Source organism: Dromiciops gliroides, chromosome 5 (genome assembly GCF_019393635.1).
Source record: "Dromiciops gliroides isolate mDroGli1 chromosome 5, mDroGli1.pri, whole genome shotgun sequence".
Taxonomy (NCBI): Eukaryota; Metazoa; Chordata; class Mammalia; order Microbiotheria; family Microbiotheriidae; genus Dromiciops; species Dromiciops gliroides.
In genome coordinates this window covers 199,918,531-199,944,958 of record NC_057865.1, presented here as the reverse complement: position 1 = coordinate 199,944,958, position 26,428 = coordinate 199,918,531, and the positions used below count along the sequence as shown (strand labels likewise).

At 41.1% G+C, this 26,428-nt stretch overlaps 1 protein-coding gene across 1 annotated transcript in view; it reads left to right on the top strand.

The window, feature by feature from the left end:
- Window positions 1-4,321: 4,321 nt before the first annotated feature.
- SLC6A13 (solute carrier family 6 member 13) overlaps window positions 4,322-26,428 on the top strand; it is a 48,034-nt gene continuing 25,927 nt past the window's right edge. Inside the window, 8 exon segments of the mRNA XM_043966148.1 lie at window positions 4,322-4,370; window positions 6,886-7,104; window positions 15,682-15,816; window positions 16,481-16,621; window positions 23,652-23,736; window positions 25,830-25,865; window positions 25,867-25,910; window positions 25,913-25,959. Coding sequence (XP_043822083.1) covers window positions 6,891-7,104; window positions 15,682-15,816; window positions 16,481-16,621; window positions 23,652-23,736; window positions 25,830-25,865; window positions 25,867-25,910; window positions 25,913-25,959 — 702 coding nt within the window. The 5' untranslated portion in view covers window positions 4,322-4,370; window positions 6,886-6,890.

Here is a 26,428-nt window from a genome sequence, read left to right as displayed (position 1 = left end):
AGAGCCATCAAATTATTATTATTACAATTTGTTGGCAAGACCAACATGTGAAATGTTTATAAGACAATCCAGCATCTAGCACAATTCCTGGTGCTTAGTAGGTTCTTAAAGATATGTAGCTTGTAGGGTTTTCTCCTTCCCTTTTTCTTTTCAATTTAAAGCTCTTTTTTCTTTAAAAAAAAAAAAGGATTTCTTTTCTTTCTTCTTCTTCTTTTTTTTTTTTTGTGAGGCAATTGGGGTTAAGTGACTTGCCCAGGGTCACACAGCTAGTAAGTGTTAAGTGTCTGAGGCTGGAATTGAACTCAGGTCCTCCTGAATCCAGGGCCCGTGCTCTATCCACTGCGCCACCTAGCTGCCCCTATTTAAAGCTCTTTTAATTAGATATGCAAGACTCCAAGCAAATACATTTTTATTAGCTCTTGTTCAATGTATTCAATCCCTGTGGCCAGTCATGCTTCTGTTTTAACTGTGGCCTAGAAATCCAAATTCTGTCTTTCAGACACACCTTTAAAGAAAAACAAACAGTTATTTACTTCCCATATTTGCTCATGTGGCTAGCTTGTTTGCTCAGCCAATCTCTGTTGTTCTCTACTTGACCCAATCAAAGAAGTGTGAACCTCACCAAGGGATCACAAGGTGTAGAAACATTAAAGCCTTATCATTTGTGACTACAATCAGTGATTACATCAACCAAGTTGGGTGATAGTAGAGGGAGGCATCCCCTTCACTTATATTTGTATCACCAGTGCCTTGCACATAGTAGGCACTTAATAAGTGCTTATCTTTAGGAGACTAATGGATGATGGAAAAATATTGCTATTGGGCTAGTCCTATTTGATTCTTGCCAGACTTGGAAGGAGTAAGAGAGTTGTCAGCTACCATCAACACTCTCCTTTACAAATTTGTAAAATCTTATGGATTTAAAGAAGGAGGTTGAGGGACAAAGAGTGAGTTTGAACCTTCCCAATGACTTTAGATAGGGCCAGAGAAATGGAGAAGACCCTAGTCATTCTTCTATCATCCTTTCTGGTCAGCTAGTCACCACTTATTAAGCACATACTATGAGCTACACACTATGAAACCAGGGAAGCCAGGATCCAGGGGTGAGGAGGGCAAGCATTCCGGTACTGAGGACAGTCAGTGGAAGGGCCCGGAGATCATGTATGAAGAACAGCAAGGCCAGTGTCACTGTATACTAGATTATAGAGAGGGGTGTAAAGCATAAAAAACTGGAAAAGTTGGAGGGGGACTGCTTGTGAAGGGCCAGAGGACATACACACATGTGTGTATGCACATATACATCTTTGTGTGTATACACGCATATATACATGTACACGTATATGTCCTAGAGTAATAGGGAGAGACCGAAGTTTATTGAGTAAAGGAGTGACAGAGTCAGATCTCTGCCTTAGTAAAATCACTTTGTTTTTAAATTTAATTTAATTTTATTGGTGGGGCAATGAGGGTTAAGTGACTTGCCCAGGGTCACACAGCTAGTAAGTGTCAAGTGTCCGAGGCCGGATTTGAACTCAGGTCCTCCTGAATCCAGGGCTGGTGCTTTATCCACTGCACCACTTATCTGCCCTATGCAGCTAGGCTAAGGGGCAGCTAGGTGGCATAGTGGATAGAGCACCAGCCCTGGATTCAGGAGGACCTGAGTTCAAATCCGTCCTCGGACACTTGACACTTACTAGCTGTGTGACCCTGGGCAAGTCACAACCCTAATTGCCTCACCAAAAAAAAATCACTTTGGCAGTTGAGTGGGAGGATGTATTAAAGACTTGAGGCAGGGAAAGCAATTAGTAGACTATCCAAGATGATGAAAGGTGATGAAGGTCTCCATGAATGAAGAAAAGGGGATGTATGTCAGAGATGTGAAGGTAGAGATGACAAGGCTGTAAACCTGGGTAATTGGGAGAGAGTGATGCCCTCAACACTAATTGGGAAGTTTGGAAGAATGGAAGTTTTTTGGGGAAAGATGATGTTCTGTTATGGATATGTTGAGTTTGATATGCCTACAGGATAGGCAATTTGAGGTCCAAAGGCAGTTGGTGATATGAGAGTAGAGGAAGGTTGTTGTTATTGTTGAGTCGTTTCAGTTGTGTCTTACTCTTTGTGACCCCATTTAGGGTTTTCTTGGCAAAGATACTGGACGTGGCTTCCCATTTCCTCCCCAGCTCATTTTACAGGGGACAAAACAGAGGGAAACAGGGTTAAGTGACTTGCCCAGGGTCACACAGCTAGTAAGTGTCTGAGGTCAAATTTGGAATTAGTCTTCCTGACTCCAGGCCTGTCACTCTATCCACTGCTCCACCTTGTTGCCTCTGGGGGAGGTTAGGACTGAGATCTCAGAATCATTTGAATAAAGATCATAATTAGTTCCACTAGGCAAGAGAATATATAGAGAAAAGAAAAGAGGGCCAAGGACAGATGCTTGGGGGATATTCAGAGTCTCTGTAGGCTTTGCTTCTTATCCTCTGGACTTCATCATCATACCCCTGTTTGGGTAACTCCCACCCCTACTTTTTAGCTCCATTTTATATGTTGTCTTCCCCCATTAGAATGTAAGTTCCTTGAGGGTAGGGACTTTGTTTCCCCAGCATTTAGCACCAGTGTCTGGGATGCAGTAAGCACTTAATGAATGCTTATTGACTAATTGACTGGATGAAGATTGAGAGGAGACTAAGAAGGAGCACCAGGAGAAAGCGGTTGTCAGGAAAGCCTAGAGAAGAGGGTGCATCTGGGAGAAGAGGGTCACTAATAGTGTTGGGGGGCTTCACAGAGGTCAAGAATGAGATTGAGAAAAGGCCACTATGTCTGGCAGTTAAGAGTTCATTGATGACTTAGAGAAGACAGTTTCAGTTGAATGATGAGGTCAGATTTCATCTCTTCTCTCAGGCTCATTCTCAATTCTTCACTAATGCAAACATCTCACTCTCATTTCCAAACCTTCTTCCAGCCTATATCCTTTCCTAAGTGGCACAGCCTGGAGTCAGGGAGGTCTGAGTTCAAATCCAGCCTCATATACCTACTATCTATGTGGCCTTGGGTGAATCGTTTAACCTCTGCTTATCTGAATTTTCCCAGTTTTAAAATGGGAATCACCCTAGTATCTACCTCTCAGGTTTATGGTGAGGATCAAATGAGATAATATTTGTTAAAAAAAAAGTGCCTGGCAAGGGGCAGCTAGGTGGCACAGTGGAAAAAGAACTGGCCCTGAAGTCAGGAGGACCTGAGTTCAACTCTGGCTTCAGACACTTGACACTACCTGTGTGACCCTGGGCAAGTCACTTAACCCCGATTACCTCACCAAAAAAAAGTGCCTGGCACACATTAAGTACTCAATATATTTGGATTCTTTCTCTCCCCATTGCACCAAGTTCCCCTTTTTCATTCAAGGAGTTCTCAAATTTTGACCTTGAAGAAGTGTTCTTTGCTTAATTGAAAGACAACTTAGTGATTCCTTGGTCTTTCCTTGCATAAACATATAAACTTCAAGATCTTTAACTATACAACCCATAATTACATTTTTTTACTTCACCTAATATTTGTGCTAAAACTTTCTTTGAATAAAGAACTTACATGTTCAGTGCTTGTTCTGTTGTTGATGTATTTTTGTTGTTGTTGAGTTATTTCAGTTGTGTCCAATTCTTCACGACTCCATTTGGCGTTTTCTTGGCAAAGAAATGGTAATGGTTCACCATTTCCTTCTCCAGCTCATTTTACAGATGAGAAAACTGAGGCAAATAAAGTTAAGTGACTTACCCAGGGTCACATAGCTAGTAAGTGTCTGAGGCCAGATTTGAAATAAAAAAGATAAGTCTTCCTGACTCCAGGCCTGACACTCTATCCACTGTCCCACCCAACTGCTCATTCTAGACTATAGAGGCCACTATGTCTCATCTATCTTTACAACAAAGTATCCCAAGAGGCACTTTAACAAATGATTCTGGTGATGTAAATTCAGGTAGGGGTAGGTAAAGATAATGGGCTGTAAGGAAAGAGAAATACAGAGAGGATGATGTATTTTGTAGACACATGTTGACCCATCAGGGAGAGCTCCTCTTCCTCAGCATAAGCACATAGACTCCTGGGATCATCTACAAGAGTGTGTACATATGCACACACACAGAGATACAGACACAGACACAGACACACACTCTGTGCTGGGAAATCACTCATGTGGAGGTGGTTGGTTGGTGGCTGTAGAGAGGAGGGGGGGTGGCAGGAGGGCGGAATGTGGGTTGGGCAAAGTTTAGAATTACAGTGCAGCAGAGGCGTTCTCAACCCATACTTTAAATAGCCAGCACCTTCCCCCTTGGATTCTTCTTCTCCCCCTTAGCTGGACCCCTGGCAGCTCCTTCCTTAAGGTCTGTAACATTTCCTTATTTGTTTCTCTGTCTCTGTCTCTGTAGGGCAGGTTCTGGTCTTAAGGTTCTTGAGTTCATCCAAAATCACATTATTATTTTTCTTCAACAATAAAAAAGAAAAATTATTTGTGGGAATGTATATGAAAACATATGTCTCCTTCCTTCCTCTAAATGTGTTTCTCCTTCAGTTTTATTTATTTATATATATATATATCCATATGTATGTTTGTGTGTATATATGTACACATGTATCTGTATGTGTATATACATACATCTTTTTATGACTGCTTGATTTGGGGACAATGTGATTTGGTAGAATAGGAAACCAAAGTGAGGTGAAGGCACCTGAATTCTTTCACTAAGTGACTAAGGGTTGCCTGATTCTTGGCCCTAAGGTCTTGGTCTGTGCAAAGAAATAGAGCAATCTCTGGCTCCAGGTGGGAGTGAGGGCTTTGGAAAATCTCTGCAGCAAGTCATCTTTAGAGACCTATGAAGGGATTGTTTTACTGGAGAGAAGCTAGAGAAGGGGAGAGTTAGGCAGAATCAAACTAACAAGTGGTGAGCACAGTATTTTTTTCTGTTCCTGAGAAAAGTCCCTCAGGAAGAGAGGGAAAGGAAAGAACCAGCCAGAAAAGCTTTCATACACCAGTGTGTGAAGAGGACCAGAATGCTTCGTTGGGCGATTCCTTCCTTCCTAATCTTCCCACAATCACCCAAACCCTTTCTTTTTATTCCTAAACTGTATTGACTACTAAGCATGTCTCTTGTCTCTGTCCAGATAATCACTGCTAGCCTCGTTGGTTCTAATAGTAGGTCAGTATGTTGTTGGGCCAGCAGAGATATTGGAAGGCTTCTGGGGTGTAGAAAAATGTATAGCGTCCTTTCCTCCTGCTCTTTCTCCCTTAGAGGTACTGCTGGGCAGAATTAATAGAACCCTCAGTTGATAGTTATTCTAGGAGCCTCATGTATATATACCCATAATAGGCTTGGGGCTGGAGAAAAGGACATTTTGAAGAATGATCATATCTAGGTGCTCTAAGTATAATCTAGAAGATCTCATACCTTCTTGTTTAAACATGATCTGGAGAACACAGTGGTCCCTCCTTGGCAAGGATGTGTTGGAGAAAGGGAATGATACACATTTTTTCTGCACCCTAGAAACTTTGACAGGCCCCTATGGCCTTAAGGTATAGGGATGAGGAATCAACTATGCCTTGAATGTATCTAAAGTGGAGGATTTCAAATTCTTTTCATTCTTCCCCTTATTTCCCAGCAATACTTTTTATTTCCTATCACATTCACCTCCTTTTCCTACCCCATCCCATGGAGGAAAAAAGAAAGACTGGCATTTATACCACTTTTAGTATTGAACTAGATCTTAGCAATCGAGAGACATGAAGAGGCTAGTTGCTATACCTATTTACATAACCTTTATGACTTTCAGGAGCCATGATCTCCTCTAGTTTCTCTCTTGTCACTAGGCAAGGATTAGAAAAAGACAAAAGTTGGAGCCTTCCAGGTTAATAAGGGCAAAACCCTCTCTAGACTAGGCATAAAAACATGAAATAACAGAACCTCAGAATTGGAAGAGACCTCAGGAAATATCTGTCCCTGAACAAGGATCCCCATTACAACATACCTGACAAAAAGTCATCTATCCTTTGCTTGAAGACCTTTAGTGAAAGGCAACCCACAAACTACTGAGGCAGCCCAATATACTTTTGAACTGCTCTGGTGGTTATGAAGTTGTTTTTTCCTGATGTTAATTTTCAATCTTTCCCTGTACAATTTGAACCCATTGTTCTGAAGCTCTGCTTTCTGGGGCCAAGCAAAACAAATGTTAATAACTATAATAATAATAAGCATTTTTATAGCACTTCCATTGAAGAATGTTATCATGCTACCCTGCCCAAGCCTTCTCTTCTCTAAGCTAAATACCCCAAGTGCTTTCAAACAATTCTTTTATAGCATAATCTTTAGGGCCTTCATAGTCCTGTTCACTTGATCCTGGATACTATTTATCTTATCAATGGCCTTTCTAGAATGTGACTTCCAGAATGGAAAATGTCATCAATGATACCATAACTCTCCCCATTTTTCAAGATCTAGCAGTCTCACTGCTTCACTGAAGGAGAACGTAGACATCTCCTGTGGTCATGTGATCTTTCCCCCCTTCACATGCCCATCATAATCTATGGGAATCTGTGAGGAACTCAGTCTGGGCTTTCGGATATAATGAATGCCTTCTAGCAGGAAGGAAGGGTTTACCAGTATAGAGAATCTGAGTGTGTAGACTGAGTTGGTCTCAGCAACAGGAACATTGAAATATTATTCAGCAGGAGATGCTATGAAAGAAGTGACTACTGAGGTAGAATTTCTTTTTTTCCCTTCTTTCCTTCCTTCGTTCCTTCATTCCTTCGTTCGTTCCTTCCTTCCTTCCATACTTGGATTTGCACTTGGGGTTTCATTTCTAGGGGTTTCCTACCAATAATAAGACTTCCTATCTCTGTTCCAGGTGGGATGGATAGCAGGGTCCCTGGTGCAACCAGCAATGGAAAGACAATACCAACTTATTCAGTTGTGGAAAAGGAGAAAGAGGAGGAGGAAGAGGAGGGCACACTCGAACGGGGTCACTGGAACAACAAGTTGGAATATGTGCTGTCTGTAGCCGGGGAAATCATTGGGCTGGGCAATGTCTGGAGGTTCCCCTATCTCTGCTACAAGAATGGGGGAGGTGAGCAACCACTGACTCACACCAAGAGGGGAAACTATTCCCATATTGAGTACACAATGATTCCTCAGGTGTTCTAAAGTCCTGAGATTCCTCATACTTTTCCTTGTACCTTTCCCTGAGCTACCAAGCCCCTCCAATGGACCTGGGGGTTCTTGCTTCCTAGAGATAACCACTGCAAATAAGTGGGTGGAGAATGTCATCCTCTAGTTCTCTAGGATATCAATGCTGGCTGTGTGTTTCTCCCCTTCAGAGCTATAACTAGATTGGTGTGACTGAGGTTTTGTCCTTAGATGACAAAATTTAGAGGGGCTGAAGAAAAGGACTCTCAGCCCTTCAGAAGCATAAAAGTAACTAATTATAGCATTTTTTCTGTCTGTAACAGACTTGTGATTTTATTGGTATATGGAACTCTTAGTGAGAATAAGTCAGGACTCTGCAATTTAGGAAGCTTCCGGGGCACTTAGAGGTTCAGTGGCTTGCCTAGGCTCATGCAGTCAGTATGGGTCAGAGGTGGACTTGAACTCAGGTCTTCATAATCCTGAGACTGGCTCTGTCCATTGCATATTGCCTTTTTTTCTAGGTTTGGATATCAATCTATCTGCTTAGCAAAAAGTAATTAAAGGAGGCTAAGGAATCATGCCATTTTAGGACATCTGTGGTGTCTTGGGGCATTCTCTTCACCTAAATGAGTGTACATTTTACAAAAATTATGGTTCTGCTCTCCCCCCTTAAAAACACAACTTTTAACCGTGTTTTATTGGTGCCTTTTGTTATCACATAGCAGTTATTTCTAGGAAAAAGCAAAACCTTTCCACTCTACCATTTAACAAAGAAAAACAGTTAAGCAAAAATACTCAATACAGTGGATGCACTTGACATTGTATATAATATTCTGACCCACTAGTCTCTACTTCTTTGCTGTGAGAGGGGAGAAAAATTTCATTGTCTGTTCTCCAGGATCTTCATTAGTTTTTTTTTTTTTTTTTTTTTTTTTTTTAGTGAGGCAATTGGGATTAAGCGACTTGCCCAGGGTTACACAGCTAGTAAGTGTCAAGTATCTGAGGCCGGATTTGAACTCAGGTACTCCTGACTCCAGGGCTGGTGCTCTATCCACTGTGCCATCTAGCTGCCCCATTAGTTTTTCAGTTACTTATAGTTTGGCTTCCTTTAGGTGATTTTTACATTTACATTATTGTAGTTGGGCTTTTCCATTTTGTTAATTTGTTTCTCTTTGCATTGATTCATACAACCTTCCTATTTCTCTATACTTCTCATATTCATAATTTCTAATTGCATAATACAATTTGGTGACATTAACATACCACATTTTTTGGCTATTCTTGAATCAATGAGCACCCACTTTCTTTCTATGTTTGGCTATCTATCTATCTATCTATCTATCTATCTATCTATCTATCTATCTATCTATCATCTAAAATTTGCCTTGCTCTCAATAACATTGTCGTAGGCATTGTGCATATTTGTTTCCTTCACATCCTTCATATAGTTCACATACTTCACATCCATTCATATAGGTCTTCTTATGTATCTCAGTGATCTTCATAGTCTCAGTTTCTTATAGCATAGCAGCATTTCCTTTTATTCATTTTGATATATGTTGGACCTTCATTTTTGTCTCTTACTCCCACAAGGTTAAAAAGTATGTATAGTTTGCTCATGTTTCTTATATGATTCCACAATGATATACAGAATGGTTTGACCTATTCACAGCTCTACCAACAGTGCATTAGTGTGCCTCTCTTTCCACAGCCCCACCAACATTGACTGCTCCCAGTTTTTTTTTATTATCTTTTCAAATATGCAAAGTATGAAGTGATTTTCAGGGTAGGTTTAAAAATTAATCCAATACATTTATCTAAAGAAAATTGTTACTTTATATATTTTGTTTTCAGATCATCTTTATTTCCTAATGTTCCTCTTCCTCTCTCCTCTACTCATTAGGCCATAATTTGTGGCAAAGAATAAAAACAAAGTTGGGGAGGAAGTAGTTAAGTAATATTTGTGTGTTGGTTTGGTTTTTTTTTAACTTTTTTTGGTGGGGCAATTGGGGTTGTGACTTGCCCAGGGTCACACAGCTAGTAAGTGTTAAGTGTCTGAGGCTGGACTTGAACTCAGGTCCTCCCGACTCCAGGGCCGGTGTTCTATCTACTATGCCACCTAGCTGCCCCATAGTTAAGTAATATTAACCAACAAACTTATTGACTTTGACAGTATATGTAAACATTCCACACTCATAGTGTCCTACCTGTACAAAGAAGGGAGAGAGGCACATTGTTTCCTCTCCTATTTGGAACCAAATTTGATTATTAAAATTATTTTCATTTTTTTCTTTCCATTACTGTAATCATTGTATATATTATTTTCCTTATTCTGACTCACTTAACTTCAGTTCATATGTCTTCTCATATTCCCTTCATTCTTCATAGTCAGTTTCTTATAATATGTTAATATTTTATTAAATTCATGTTAACACATTTATTTAGCTTTTCCCTAATCGATGAACATCAACTTTGTTTCCAGGATTTTGCTACTACCAAAAGTAATGCTATAAATATATTAGTGTGTACTTTTCTTTCTATCTTTGACCTCCCTGGGGGTATAGGTCAAGCAGTTGGATCTCTGGGTCAAAGGGTAATGGACAGTTTATTCATGTTCCTTGCATCATTCTTAATTGATAACCAGAGCAGTTAGACTAACTCACAACTCCACCAGTGTACTTGTCTTCCCATTGTTCTGACAACATTGACTATTCCCTATGATGTGAAACCTCAGAGTTATTTCAATTTGCATTTCTCTTATTAGTAGTAATTTATTCTCTTTTTATTAGTAATTAGCAAAACATACTCCTACATTTTCAAATGGTTACTTAGAATTTGCAATCCTTCTTTAGAAAACTGTTTAGGTCATTTATCTACTAGGGAAAGGCTTTGGGTGTTATACATTGGTGTCAGTTCTGTATGTATCAGGTTTTTCTCGATGATATTTGCTGTAAATATTTATTCAATTTGACTTTTTTTCAGTCTTCATTGATTTAGTTTGTGCAATAATGTTTACATTTAATGTAATCAAAATTGTTTTGTCTTTCATGCTCTCCTTTATCCATGGTTTGGTTAAAAATTCTCCCCCTTTCAGCTCTATTTCTCAACTCTTACGGAAGTCCTGATTAATGAAAAGTGGTTTCAGCACAGCTCATTTTAATTCCAGCTTCTTTCTTTTATGTGGTATTCTAGCATTGAGAACCCTAAAGGAGATGCATGGATACCTGGGTTGACTATCAGGCTTAATAGGTAATGTAAATTCACAGGACACCATATAGAGGTGGAGTGGGGAAGGGTTCAAAGCAAGGCTTGTGTAACCTTACTGGGTTAGAAATATTTGGGGAGGGCATGGATATAGAACAGGCAGAAATAATAGATGCAATTCAGTGGGTTACTGTACAGAACACAAGGGCTCAAATATCCTCTGGGGGTACTTATAGCCTGCCATAGGCAGAGCTGCCAGGCTGAACTAATGAAGTCTGTTATATTTCTCTTTCTTAGCAATTTAGAGGTCGGCTATAGCTAGACTTAGTATATTTAACCTGGTGTGTACCTACAAACAGTGCTTGAGGGTGTGGAAGATGCGTAGAGTAGGTATGATATATATGGAGAGGAGGGTAATTATGAATGCAGGTACAGGAGGGAGTCAGCCTCTTTGTGGAAATTAGGCATTTGTTTCAAGGCCTGTAGACTGATGGATACTTTTGCAAGAGGTATGGAGGTAGACAGAAGCCCCAGCCCTGGAAAAATGGTCTTAGGGTCTGGGATCTTGGGTATTTTTCTAGTTCCCCACCCCCCTGTAAGGTCTTCTTCCATGTTGCTCTCCGTACCTAGAGGACCATTATGACTTGTCGGGGGAACTTGGCTTAAGAACCTCAGCTGCTGAAATTGTACTGGGAGTCTGGAGGATTTAATTGGAGCTCAGGAACCTTTGAGATTGAATAACCCGCTTAGTTCCTCACATTGGCAGAAAGAGGATTAGGAGGTGAAGCCGATTTCCTCAAGCCTCCTTGGAATTGGGTGATCTTTGGCCTAGGAATTGTCAGGAAAGGGGTGAAGAAAGGGAAAGTAAAGAATGAATCTATTTGCCTTGGAGTGTTTGGGCCCAAGTTGGAATTTCCTGTACATCATTGTGTAGAAACATAGGGACAACCTTTGGAAAAGTAAGATTTGGGAGTAGAGAATATTACTGCTATCCTGGGCCTCTGGGGAAATGGTCTTTGACTTTATATTCAGAAGTCCCTTGTTGAAGTCCCTTAGTCCCAAGCTAAAAAGTCTGGGCTAATGGGCTGATCAGAGATAGAACCCGTTGTAAAGATTTACACTAAAATACTTTGATCAGTGGGGATCATAAGTGAGCAAGGACAGTGGGAGCATGGATTGCTGATCTCAGAGAGCCTAGACCAACCTACCTGGTTTTTTTAATCTCTTGGCCAACTAATTCCCTTCCCACCTCTGAATATATCAAGCTCTCCCAGGAAACCTTTCCCCGATAGAGCAGAATTTCACTGTAGGAAGTATACAGAACCATTCTGCATTCTATGGTCACCCTGGTTTCTTTCCCCTAGAAAGAGGGATGCCTTTGTATAAGAAAACTTTGTGTTACATGATTAGGAGGCAATGGAGTGAGTGAACTTTCTTGATTGTCTATTTTGTTTCCTCTAAGACTTTTTGGGTCTCCCAGGGTCACTGCAGAATAATTCTTGATAATCAGGGAAACTGGTATTGTAGAGTTCTGAAAATCTGTTAACAAACTATAGCTACTTCTATACCCTTTTCCTGCTTTCCTAGACTTAAAGTATCTGCTGCTATGCTAAGGAAAAAAGATGAGTTATAGACTTAAAAAAAGTTTTTCTTGGAAGTAAAGTGGTAAATATTTGGGTGGGGAAGTTGTCAGGGGATTGGAAAACTCCAAGAACCACTATTCAAAAACTACACTGAAACAAACTAAAACAAAACCCCAAAACCTAAGACTCTCTGTATTATATTACCATGGGGCTTTATATCAGCATTTCAGTTTTCTTGTTTATTTTTTAGTTTACTCAAGGCACTGTCCCTCTCTTTGTTCCTATTTTCCTCCCCAGATCCCTATTCTGATGCAATGGTTACTGATGACTAGTATTGCTGTCTAAGCTTCTTGCCTGATCGATCACATAGAAAAAAATTAGCTGTTTAGCCTTTGGGTTTTCTGTGCATAGTTGGAAATAAACAGGGTGGTCATTCACAGGAGACAAAATTTCTCTTTGTCCTTCTTTTCTCCCCTTGGTAGTATATCTTCCCCTTTCCTCCCCAACTTCACCTCCAAGGAGGTGAAAGAATGAGACCCAAATGATCTTAGGTCCTTACTATTACTTTTAAGGGGAAAAGAGAATGCTGAAGAGGAATGATTGATTAGACTGGAAATAATAATAGCTTATGCTTAGAAAGTTTACCAAGTTGTGCTTTCTTTCCAACAACCCTGTGAGGTATAGACAGTGCAAATATTTTTATGTCCATTTGACAGATTAGGAAATTCAAACACACTGGTATTGTGTTTTGCCTGGGGTCACCCAACAATTAAGTGTCAGGGATGGTATTCAAACCTTGGCCCCAAAACTCTAAGTCCAGTGCTTTTTTTTTCTGCACTCCCTGAAAAATGACTTGGACAGAATTGAGTTCTTATTGAGAGTATTTTCTCAGGTCTAATTTCATTCAAGGGGTTGGGACTTCAGGGATGGTGAGGGCTTTTACCCCTCTTACTTTACAAATTTCCAGAGATCAGAGCAAAGCCCCAGGAGTCATAACCTCTAGCCAGTTCACAATCTGCGGGACAAGTGACTGGGGAATGGGGTAGCTGACCTAAAAAACTTGTTGAAGTGGTTTTGCAGTTGACCTGCCATCCCATCAGTCTACCCTCCCTGTCCCATCTGTAATGTACATATATAAAATAAATATAAATGTGTGTATATGTGTGTGTGTGTGTGTGTGTGTGTGTGTGTGCATATAAATGTGTTTCTCCAATAGGACTGGAATTTCCAGAGGACTTGAGAGTTCTGAGAAAGTCATGCAAACTTGTGCTGTAGAGCTCAAACCTGAAGTGTAGCCCTGTTGTATTGCTCTCATTTATCCTTTTTGTATCCCCCCTAAGAGAATTATAGGATTTAGGAACTGTCTGGGACACTGGTAATCTTATCTTTCAAGGGGAGGCTTCCCTTAGTAAAGAGAAGCAGTGGTGGGGCTCTTTTCTTGAGTGATGACAGTAGCAGTGGTAGTGATGGTGTGTATTTCCTGCCACCTAGGAAAGACTGCCTGAAGTTTTAGGGTAAGGAGGAGGGGTGTTTGGCATAGTGTAAAACGTGTGTGTTGGAGATGAGGTGTTTGTGGGAGTCCCACTTCTATCCTTGAGTCAAGTTCACTTCCTGTTTGAAATTCTCTTGGTGACATTTACCTGAAGTATTTCAAAGGCAGGGTACCTCAAGAGAAAGGAGGACAGGTGCTCCCTCACCTAGTGGACTCTATTCTAGCTTTGTCATCCCTTCCCCTATCCTTGCCTTGCTATCCCTAGCAGGTTTAGACTTTGGCCTTTCCAGCACACTATTGGGCAGCTCTTTCAAGAGTCTAAGGAGGAGGGGAGGAGAGCAGGACTGTGAGGTTAAATATTGTCTTGACTTCTTGGGAAAGAATCTGGAGTAGAAAAGATGGGGAGGGGGAAGGGCTGGGACTAGACTAGTAATTCTCTCCCTACCTTGTACTGTTTGAGAATCCTAGACAATGTGGTCAGCCTTACCCCTGCTAGGCCAACTGGCATTATCAGGCACTTGTTAACCCCCTCTGTGCCCCATCAACCCAGCTTTGATTCATTTGTGGACATATTGCAATTAATTGAATGTACTTTTTGTTTCTTGGTCTCTGGAAGACCACAGTGCTGGGAGTTCTTCCTCCTGGAGTCTGCATTAGGGATGTATGGTAGGAGTTAGAGATTTAGGGTAAAGAGTAAAAAGGATAGAACCTTGTCTTTTGGGACTTTGACCCTTTGTGCTTATTGGTCTTCTAGAACACATGAACTCTGGCTAAATTCCTCTCGTTCCCTACTAGAAGGTTGAACCTGTGATTTCATAGTATAGGTAAAGGGAACTGCCCAGTGAGGAAACTCTCTTGACCTATGCAGGTCAGAGACTTCTAGATATTTTATAGTGGTCAATAGCACTTTGTGCCAGGCACTATGCTCAGGGCAAGAAATGCAAAGAAAGGCGAAAGACTCTTCCTGTTTTCAAAGAACTTACAGTCTAATGGGAGAGACAACATGCAAATAGCTACATACAAACAAGATAGAATCATGATCCATTGGAGATAACCAATAGAGGGAAGGCACCAGCATTAAAGGACATCAGGAAAAGTTTCTTACAGATGGTGGGATTTTAACTGAGATTTGCAGGAAACCAGGGAAATCAGGAGGCAGAGATGAAAAGAGAGGGCATCCAAAGCATGGATGACAGTAAGTCAATGTGCTTGGAGTCAGGAGATGGAGTGGCTAGTTCAATGAACAGAAGGCCAATGGATCTAAGAATATATGGTGGTGGTGGTAGTGGTGTGGGCTTAAGGCGTTAAAAGACTGGAAAGATAGGAAGGGGTCAGGTTTTGGAGGGCTCTGGAGCACTAGGTTAAATGACTTGCCCAGGGTCACACTGTATTGTCAGAGGTGTAGCTTCAAACCAAGTCTTTCTGATTTTGAGGCCAGTTCTCTTGTCAATGTGTCAAGTTACCTCTTAATAGTATATGGACTAGATTCTAATGAGGGTTGGAGACTTGCATTTCTTCTATAGTTCCATTCCCTGGTGTGGTAGTGGCAGAAATACTAAAGGGAAGTGGTTTATTAGGAAAGATTTTGTCTAGTGGTCAGATACTAGGAGTAGTCTTTTTTTTTACTTTACCAGGGTAAAGTACCGGCTTCCAAATCACCCCATCCCCCACTTCCATGCCAGCAGGTGGAAAAATAACTATGTTTCTGGTCTCAGGATATTTGTCACATCCAATGTTCATGAAAAAAATTGTGAAAGGGGATTGGGATTCCAGCCACTAAAGGCAGCAGCAGCCCTTGAAGGGGGTTACAAATTATAGGTTATGCTAAATTTACCCTGGCTTTCAATTATTTGATGCATTAAGTTTAGGTAACAGGTTAGTAGTTGCGAAAAAAAACAACCCTTGATAGGAATAGACTGACTTTTTATAGTGAAAAAAAAGCCACAGGACTGAGAAGGGAGTAGCTGTCTTGTTCTTTCCCACAATGCCAGTTCCCTGTGTTAGAGCTATGTACAAACTAGTTCCCATTCACACTGAGGGATGATTGTGTTCTACCTGCCCTGATTTGAAGGTAGGTGGTTGGTGGGGGGGAGATGTGGGAGGAAAGGTTACCATGGAAAATGGGTTACAAGATCCACATGCCACAAATGGGAGTTCAGAGCAGATGGGGGAGGGTAATGAAGAGATTGGAGATAGTGCATAGTATAAGAAATATGTTTTCCCTAACCCATCCCCATAGGTGCCTTTTTCATACCCTACCTCATCTTCCTCTTCACCTGTGGCATTCCTGTTTTCCTCCTGGAGACAGCATTGGGTCAGTATACCAGCCAGGGGGGTGTCACAGCCTGGAGAAAGATCTGCCCCATCTTTGAGGGTAAGTACCTAGAGTCCAACTCCAGAGTATGACCATTAGTGGTTGTAAAATTGGTCTGGGAAAGTTGAGCTGATTAGGAAGAATGTCAAGGCCAAGAAGGGGTGAATATTTCCATCTGGAACTTAGCCAGCTTATTTTGCAAATGGGGCTGACTTTGCTTGACAGGGGGGCAAGGAAGTAGACATTAGGAACAAAGGAGTAGAGATAAAGGAGGAAGGGATAGGGGAAATGTGCTATTTACTTTCTGTTTAGTGTTAAAGTTATGTGCAGATGTGTACAGATTTATTTTGTGGGTGGGCAACAACAACTGGAGCGATATGAGGGGAAAACAATGAAGCAAGTAATGCTTATGAACAAAAGGAACAAGAGGGACTGATTTCCAGAAGTTGGGACAGGAATGGAAGGGATCAGTAACTCAGATGATAATATTATCTTAGCACTAGAAAATAAGACTTTCTTTAAGGTATGGCTGGGAAGAGAAATGGTGCCCATTCTGAGGTGCTGTGTAAAGTCCTCTGAATATGCAGGCAGGAAAGCTAGATTTGACTTCTTCCTTGGCCACTTACTGCTTTAGACAATTCACTTGGGTGTTGGGGTGAATTGGATGATTTCTAAGTTCCTTTCAGGTCAGATTCCTCTATCCTCTCTATGTTCTGCTCTCCAGGCATCGGTTATGCCTCTCAGGTGATTGTCATCCTCCTCAACTTCTACTACATCATTGTTCTGGCCTGGGCTTTCTTCTACCTCTTCAGCTCCTTCACCATTGACCTTCCCTGGGGCAGTTGTGACCATGAGTGGAACACAGGTAATGCTGTCTCTCGTATATAATCTATGTCTTATCCTCCTTTCTCTCTTCCTAAGGGCTGCCCCTAGAAAATTCCATTCACATTCTCCTGGGATGGGGACTGTACTGGGCCATATGATTGAGTAATGGAACTAGGGATGCTTAGTTTGGTGAACAAAAGACTGCGGGGTGGGCAAGGAGGGTTAGCACTGGTGGGAGCCAGCTCTGTTCAAGCATTTGGAGGGCTTTTGTGTGGAAAAGGGATTAGCTTTGTTTTGTCTGACCCTGGCAGTTACAGAGAGGAGGATTTTGGCTTAAAATAAGGAAAAAGTTCTCAACAATTAGAGTGTAACTAAGTGGAGTGGGCTGTCACAGGAAGTAATGAGTTTTCTGTCACTAGAGCTGTTTAAGCAAAGGAAGGATGACCATTTGTCATTAATGTTGGGGGAAGGTTTTTTAAATGTTTATTTCTTTTCATATGCATTTATCATCTCTCCCTCTCACTACCTTCCCCACTGAACAATTAAAAAAAGAATACCCTTATAATAAGTATGCAGTCCAAGGAAACAAATTCTTAAATCGGCCATGTCTAAAAAGTTATGCCTCATTCAGCATTTTAAGTCAGTCACATCTCTGACAGGAGGTGAATGGTATGTTGCATCTTCAGGCCTCTGTTCTCATGGTTTATCTTCACCCTGATCAAAGTTCTAAAATCTGCCAGAGTTGTTTTTCTATATATTGATTTTTTAAAGTATAAATTGTTCTAACCTCTGCTCATTTCACCCTGTATCATGGAGGTCTTCCTTGTTTCCTTTGAAACTGTCCCTCTTGTAATTTCTTATGGGCACAGTGATGTTCCATGACAGTCATATATCACAATTTGTTTAGTCATTCCCCATTGGGTGGGGACCTGGGAGGGCAGCGTCTCCTATGGACTGGATGAGATAGCCTGTTAAGTCCAGTCCAGTTCTAAGATTCTGTTACCAAAGGGGAGCAGCCATCCATGTTAGACAAAAGCATTTTTTAACAGCAGTATACCATACTGTGCCTAGTACTGGGCAGATAGTTTTAGGAAGACAGGAGAGTACAGTGGGAAAAAGCATTTATCCAAGAATTTGAGAGCCAAGATTCTAGCCTTTGTTTCCTAAAGGAGTCAGTGTGATACAGTGGAGAGTGAGAGGACTTGGTTCAAATCCCACCTCTGATCTTTATGACCCATGTGGCCTTGGTTTCCCCAAAATGAGGAGGTTGGATTAGCTGACTTCTAAAGTGCCTTCCAATTCTAAGTCTATGACCTCAATACAAAAACCTTAAGCGAGTCCCTTAATTTCCTTGGGCTTCAGTTTCTTCATTCCTAAAAAAACCTCATCCTCCTCAAAAAATAAACCCTCCCCCTAAAACAACAACAACAACAACAACAACCAACAGCTAGGGATAATACCTTCCCTGTCTACCTCACAGGGTTGTCATGGTGATTAAATGAGCTAACTAAAGCAAGAGCCCTTTGTAAATTGTAAAGTGCTATATATAAATCGATCGTTATTGCTATTTGTGCTTCCTGGGGATTTATTATCCAATGTAATAGTCTAACTTTGTTCAATGAGAAGTAATTCCCCAAGTAATTCCAGAAAATCTGTATGGTGAATCATTGAGAAGTGAGTGAGTAGACAAATTTTAGGATATTTGTCCATTTATTTATTTGTTTGTATGGGAAATACAATTTGTTGGGGGGGGCGTTTGTTTCTTTGTTTTGGTTTTTGGTTTCATCCTAAAATTATGGGAGAGCAGCTAGGTGGTACAGTGGATAGAACACAAGGCCTGGAGTCAGGAAGACCTGAGTTCAAATCTGGCCTCAGACACTTGCTGGATGTGTGATCCTGAGCAAGTCATTTAGCCCTGTTTATCTCAGTTTCCTCATCTGTAAGATGGGCTGGAAATGGCAAAACACTCCAGTACCTTTGCCAAATGGGGTCATAAAGAGTTGGACCTGACTGAACTGACCTTGTCTCCAAGTATCTCAGATATCATTTAGGATCACAAGCTCTAGAGCTATAAAGGACTTTAAAGATCATCTATTAATATGAAACTAACTCTTCCTAATTGTGAGACCAGTTTCTGTTTAGTTAGTTTCATAACTGAGGTTTGAGAGAGGAAGTAGCTCCCCCAAGGTTACACATGGACCAAGTTATATAGGGGAGAATTGAACCCAGGTCTTCTTCTATTGTACCTTTCTTTCCCCATCCTCTGCCTGTGGTAAAGCTAGTAAGTGTCTGAGGCTGGATTTAAACTTAGATAATAATAATAATAATATTTATGTAGCACCTACTATGTGTCAGGAGCTATGCTAAGTGCTTTACAAATATGATCTCATTTGATCCTCACGACAACTCGAGGTGGGGGGTGTATTATCCCCATTTTACAGTTGGGGAAATTCAGATTTACCTAAGATCACATAGCTAGTAAGCCTCTAAGACTGGATTTGAACTCAGATCTTCCTGACTTTAGTTCCAGCACTCTGTCCATTTTGCCACCTACCTGCCTCAACTATTAAATATTTTTTCTGCCTCCTTAAAAAGTATAATTATTATTAACATTTTCTTTCACTTTTTTTGTGGGGCAATCAGGGTTAAATGACTTGCCCAGGGTCACACAGCTAGTGTGACTTGTCAAGTGTCTGAGGTCAGATTTGAACTCAGGTCCTCCTGAATCCAAGGCTGGTGCTTTATCCATTGTACCACCTAACTCCCCCCAACATTTTCTTGATAACATAGGCTCTTCAATTACAAATATCAATTATTGTACCATGCATATCTTTGGGGCTATTGAGATGAGTTTGTCACTATATGAATTGGACACAAACTGAAATATATTTTAAGGTCTTGTTTCTGATTTTAACATTTTTTTTTTTTACTTTTCTTGCCTTCATCTCTTCCGGTTGCTTTTTAGTGTTTCTGTCTCTAGCAGCAATTCCTCCATATTATGGGAGACCAAAATAGTCAAGCTTGCTAGAATTGTATTTTAAGTAGGAGTAAGTAGGATATGAATGAAAACCTGAGAAGTATTTTGAGATAAGGCAAGAACATTTTTTTAGGTTATACATTGCATTCATGTTAAATATATTTCCACATTAAGTCATGTTGTGAGAGAAGAATCAGAACAAAAGGAAAAACCAACTAAAAAAAACCACAACATAAGTGAAATAGTACTGCTTTCAATGTGCATTCAGACTCCATAGTTCTTTCTCTGGATGTGAAGAGCATTTTCCATCATGATCTTTTGGAATTGTCTTGGATCGTTGTATTGCTGAGAAGAGCTTAGTCTATCACAGTTGATCATCACACAATGTTGTTGATACTGTCTACAATGTTCTCTTGGTCCTGCTCAGTTCACTCAGCATCAATTCATATAAGTCTTTCCAGGTTTTTCTGAAATCTGCCTGCTCATCATTTCTTAAAGAACAATAGTATTCCAGTACCTTCATATTACCACACCTTGTTTAGCCATTCCCCAGTTGGTGGGTATCCCCATAATTTCCAATTCTTGCCACACAAAAGAGTTACTATAAATTTTTTGTACATGTGGGTCCTTTTCATTTTTTATGATATCTTTGGGATATAGACCTAGCAGCAGTATTGCTGGGTTAAAGGGTATGCACAGTTTTTTGTTTTGTTTTGTTTTTTTGGTGAGGCAATTGGGGTTAAGTGACTTACCCAGGGTCACATAGCAGTAAGTGTCAAGTGTCTGAGGCCACATTTGAACTCAGGTCTCCTGAATCCAGGACAGTGCTTTATCCAGTGTGCCACCTAGCTGCCCCCAGGTATGCACAGTTTTATAGCCTTTTGGTATGATTCTAATATCTCTGCAGAATGGTTTGACTCAGTTCACAACTCCACCAACAGTGCATTAGTGTTCCAATTTTCCCCACATCTTCTCCAGCATTTATCATTTCCTTTTTTGTCATATCAGCCAATTGGATAAGTGTAAGGTGTTACCTCAGAGTAGTTTTAATTTGCATTTCTCTAATCAGTAGTGGTTGAGAACATTTTTCATTTGGCTGTAAATAGCTTTAATTTCTTCATCTGAAAACTTCCTGTTATATCCTCTGACCATTTCTCAATTGCTGAATGACTTGTAATTCTTTTTTTTGACTTGTATTCTTATAATATTTGATTCAGTTCTTTACATATTTTTAGATATGAGGCCTCTATCAGAAACACTGGCTGTAAAATTATTTCCAAGTTTACTTGCTTTGCTTCTATCTTGGCTGCACTGGTTTTGTTTGTGGAAGGAATATTTTGATTTCTCTTTTGGTTGTTCGGTTGCTCCTTTTACTTACTGTGCAGTCTTCAGGCCTCTTGGTTGCTCCATCTTCAAACATGGTCATCTTCACTGTGATACTGAGCCAGTGTCAGTCACATCATATAGACATTCCTTCTTTCAGTGCAAGCTAGGAAGACTAAAAGCCATAGCACTTCAACTCCCCAAATGGCTTTCACTGAAGCATATTCCAGAGCAAGGATACTGGCCTTGAAAAAAACGCGGGAAGTACTCTTCTCTTCAAACATTCTGAGATGTGACCATCTGGCTTTTGCCTGAAGACTGTAGGGAGAGTAAACCCACTATCTGCTGAGGCATCTTGAACCATTTTTGGACAGTTCTAGCTGTCAGGAAGTTTTTCCTCATATCAGTCTAAATTGGAATCTCTGCAACTTCTGCCCATTGCCCCTGGTTCTTCCCCCTAAGCTAAACAGAATAAAGAACATGATACAGAAGGCTTGAAATGTATGAGATCTTAGGGTTCACTGAAGAAAGAACAAAATCCCAACTATAAGGGGTAACAGCCTCACTGCCCTCTGATTGAACTGGTCAGACTGCATCTAAATACTGTATTCGGTTCTAGTGGCCAAATTTTAGGAATGTATTTAGAGGAGGGTGAGAGGAGAATTGGAGACCATACCATATGAAGATGAGTTTGATGTTCATAATTATTATGATAATATCTGACATTTATGTAGCACTTTAAAGTTTGCAAAATACTTTCCATACATGATCTTTTTGATAGTACAACAACTTTGTGAGGTAGGTCTTCCTAGCATCCTATATGAGAATAAAAGGAGCATGTTTTAGCTGTATTCAAGTATTTGAGGGGCTGGCCATGTAGAAGGAACTTCGATTTGTTAAATTTTACCTCAGAGAGAAGAACTGGGAACAATGGCTGAAAGTTGCAAGAGACAGATTTTGGTTGGATTGCAGGAAAAACTTCTTTACTATTATAATTTTTTTTTTTTTGCGGGGCAATGAGGGTTAAGTGACTTGCCCAGGGTCACACAGCCAGTAAGTGTCAAGTGTCTGAGGCTGGATCCAACCTAAGGTCCTCCTGAATCCAGGGCCACTGCACCACCTAGCTGCCCCCTAGAATTTGTTTTTTGAAGCAATTGGTGTTAAGTGACTAGCCAAGGTCACACAGCTAGTAAGTGTCTGAGGCTAGATTTGAACTCAGGTCTTCCTGACTCCAGGGCCTCTATTTATGATGTCACCTAGAATTTTTTTCTTTTAAAATGGTTGCCTGAAGGGGAACTGGATTCAAACAAAGGTTGGCTGGCCACTTGTTGGGGACATTGGAGAGGAAAGTTCTAAGTCCATGTTGGATTGGGGTGGGGGGGTATCCTTTTTTGGTCTTTTGCAACTTGAAATTCTGTGATTCTTTGATCTTGCCTGAGGTACCACAGCTATTAAATGGTAGAACTAGTTTGAATTCAAGTCCTCTGATCTCATGTCTTTCTCTTCCTCTTTCCAGCACCCTTGTAAGTCTAACAAGCAAAGCATGATATTGGCAAAGGCTATCCTAGACTTCTTACAACCAGCAAAGATGGATTACCACTTGTTAGGCATGGTATAATAGAAATTCCTTTCAGGTAGAGGACTAGATGACTGCTGAAGTCTCTTCTAGCTCTCAAATTATGTGATTGAGAGATATAGTTTCCAAGTTCTTGGCTCATCCAAGGCAGCTAACGAGTAGTACAGAAATAAATAGCATCTAAATGGTTACCAAGCACTTCACTCGGTGTTCTCTTTGACCTCACATACCACCTTGCCTTCGTCCTTTGACTTGTGGTTGGAAGCAGAAATAGGATATTATTCAGCTCTTGGTCTCTGAGCACCTTGGCTGCATGTGACTTTCCTCAGGGAGTTTGGCCTTTGACCTTGGCTGCCTTAAGCCTGGAGAGTCAGTCCCAGTGAATTTAAGCCCATCTCAGAATCCTGTATTTTGAAGCATAATCAGACTGTGGTCTATCCTTAGCATAGAAATTGATACCATTATATAGACCTCCCTTAGCTCCAGCTGTTCAGCAATGATGAAATCAGTGAGACTGTTAATTTATTCTCAGTCATATCTGTGATTCTCCTTCCACTCCCAACCCTGCTGTATTAAGAAGGAAGTAAATAGAATTTATGATTTGGAGGTGATGCTTAACTTCCTATAGCCAGAAGACAAACCATTTCTTTTTAGTTTTAGTCCAATGACCTCCATCTACTTTTTAATCCGATATAGGCATTGAAGTCATCCATGACAACTACTTCATGAGGTGACAGTAACTGCTTTGTTGCAGTTACACTATGAGCCCACTGCCTGGCACATAGTAGGCACTAAATAAGTGCTTATTGATTTGATAGATTTATTGATGAGTTTATCTATAGAGTTTCTCACTAGGAAGGTTTATGGGACATGTGTTGTGCTTCTGGACTGATGGGGGGGCACTTTGAGAAAAGGAAATGCTTTCTTCTAACTCTGTCTGAACACCCTCAAGTGAGAAGATAAGTCCACAAACACAGGGAAGCAGCTGCCACCTCTATGGGTGCCATGAAACATGTTTGTGGAGGGTAAGTGGGTTGCATTAGGGAGAGCAGTGCCTAAGTGGGGCTTATAACTCCTGCACTTATTAGCTCAGTTTTCCCCTAACTGCCTCTTGCCTTCCTATTTTCTCATCAATCCTGGTTTTGCTAGCACTGCCTAATGCTTCCTCTTCCTTCCTACATGTTTCTTGAGCAGAACACTGTGTGGAGTTCCAGAGGACCAATGGCTCCCTGAATACAACAGCTGAGAATGCCACCTCTCCTGTCATTGAGTTTTGGGAGTAAGTGAAACCTTGGCCTTGTTGGAGAGAGGGATATGGGGAGACAAAGTGATGGTGTCAACTGCTGTTGAGTTGTGAATAACTCTTTCATGACCCATTTGGGGTTTTCCTGGCAAAGGTACTAGAGTATTTTACCATTTCCTTCTCTATCTCATTTTACAGATGAGGAAACTGAGGCAAACACAGTGAAGTGACTTGCCCAAGGTCACACAGCTATTAACAGTCTGGAGCATATTTGAACTCATGAAGATGAATCTTTCTAACTCTAGCCCAGTGTTCTATCTGCTCCACTAGCTAGCTGCCCCATGGTGTCAATAGGTGAAAGAATAATTACTCTTTAATTCTCTGTTAGTTTTTCCCATCATGGTTGGCATGGTCACAGGGGCCATGTCCCCTTAGTCTCAGTATTTTCTCGGCTTTCGTATGATTTGCTGGGACACCTTGCCTACCCCGTCATCTCGTCCCCTTTTTGTTTATTCTCACTCTCAACACTGCACACACCCCAATACATACACACTTGCCTGGTATAGGGAAAAGGAGTATTGATTTGGAATCAGAGAGCTTTAGTTCAAATCCCAGTTCTTCCACTTAATGACAATGCAACCTCGGGTAAGTCATTTCCCTTCTAGCCTCAATTCTCTCATCTATAAATGAGGGGCTAGATTAGACTTCTAAGTTCCCTCCCATTTCATAGACGGAACCTGTGACTCCATGGATGTGAACCCATACAAAGTGGGTATACACACTCTCTTTCTCTCTACATTATGGCTCTTACCATCTCCCCTTTGTAAAGGGGGGAGAGGAGTGGAAAAACACCTACTACATGGAACGTGTCCAAGTCATGTTCACCCAGAGCCAGGACAAAGTATGTGTGTACCTAGGCAAGATCTGAAAAAGTCACAGTCCTACTTGTAATATATGCAAGTTGACATCACAAAATAAATACTGAGATATCACAGGAAATAGGATTTTCTGGGTGTAAAAAATATGTGAATTTAGTAGAAGTAATTAACCCTTCCCCTCTCGATCTAGACCCTAGGCAGCTGCCTATTTCACCTGTCTTCTTCCAGCTCTGTGCTCACCATTTGTTAGAATCAGTTTGGATTCTCACCAGGCATTTCTTAAGCTCCTGCTATGTGCCTGGACATTGTGCTAGTCATTGGGGTTGCACAAAAAAAAGAAGCAGTTTTGCCTTCAAGAAGGAAGCTTACATTTCTTTTTCTTTACTTTTCTTTTTTTTTTTTTTGGCGGGGCAATGGGGGTTAAGGTGACTTGCCCAGGGTCACACAGCTAGTAAGTGTCAAGTGTCTGAGGCCGGATTTGAACCCGGGGTACTCCTGATCCAAGGCCGGCGCTTTACCCACTGTTCCACCTAGCTGCCCCGGAAGCTTACATTTCACCAGGGTGAGACAGTGGGAAAAGCACTGGCTTGGGAGGCAGAGGACTTGTGTTCAGTTCCTATCTCTGAAATGTACTTTTGTATGACCTTGGGGTGAGCTATTTTAATGTCTTTGGCCCTCAGTATCCTCATCTGTAAAATAAGAGGTTGGACTAGTTGGCTTCTGAGGTCCCTCTTAGCTCTCCATCTATAGCTGTGTGGTAAGTGAGTGTGCGTATGTATTGGAGACAAGGATGAACATAAGTCTATCAAAATAAAGTAGGACTAGCAGCCGGAGGCATCAGGAAGGTTTCCTGTAAGGCACAGGAACTTTGAAAGAAGCTAGGAAAGTTCTAAGAGTGGAGGTGAGGAGGGGGTGAAATTCAGAACATCCTAGCAGTGGTTGGGGAATAGGGCTTTAGACCCGTCTTCCTAGCCTACGCCAATAACAACTCCTTTCCTCTCCCAGTCCTCCTTGGACCTTGCCTATCGTGAAGGTTGCATTGGTTCCTCTTGACCTCCCAGTTCCCTGCCTTTCATTCCTCTGGGCAAAGGAGACCCCTGTGATGCCGGGGGAACCACAGCTGGTGACCTCTGTGATGAATCCTTGGGTTAGCTAGAGTTCATGTAATTGAGCTGTTGTTCTGGGGATGGGGGTCTGCAAAACTTTATGGGTCATCCAAAACTGGAGCCAGGTTCAACTTTCTCTCCGCAGGAGGCGGGTCCTGAAGATCGCCGAAGGGATCAGCACCTGGGAGCCTGCGCTGGGAGTTGGCTCTGTGCCTCCTGCTCGCTTGGATATCTGCTACTTCTGCATTTGGAAAGGAGTCAAGTCCACAGGCAAAGTAGGCGTCTCAGGGGCTCCCATACACTTAGCTTTAGGATTCACTGCCTTCCCCTGAGTGTTAGAGTCGCCACCAGATGTTCATCAGACAATAGTTTGGAGTAGAGATTCTTAACCTGGGGTCCACAAATAGATTTCAGGGCATCTGATTATTTGGATGGGAAAAAATGGCATCTTTACATAACTAACATCTCTATAATTATAATCTATAGAATTAACTATACAATCTATATAAACTATAGTTTATATAAACCATATAAATATGTAATCTATATAATTAACCAACTTCTAATGGAAATTTAGCATTTCCTTCAATTATTTTTATTTATTTATTTTTTTTGCGGGGCAATGGGGGTTAAGTGACTTGCCCAGGGTCACACAGCTAGTAAGTGTCAAGTGTCTGAGGTCAGATTTGAACTCAGGTACTCCTGAATCCAGGGCCGGTGCTTTATCCACTGCACCACCTAGCT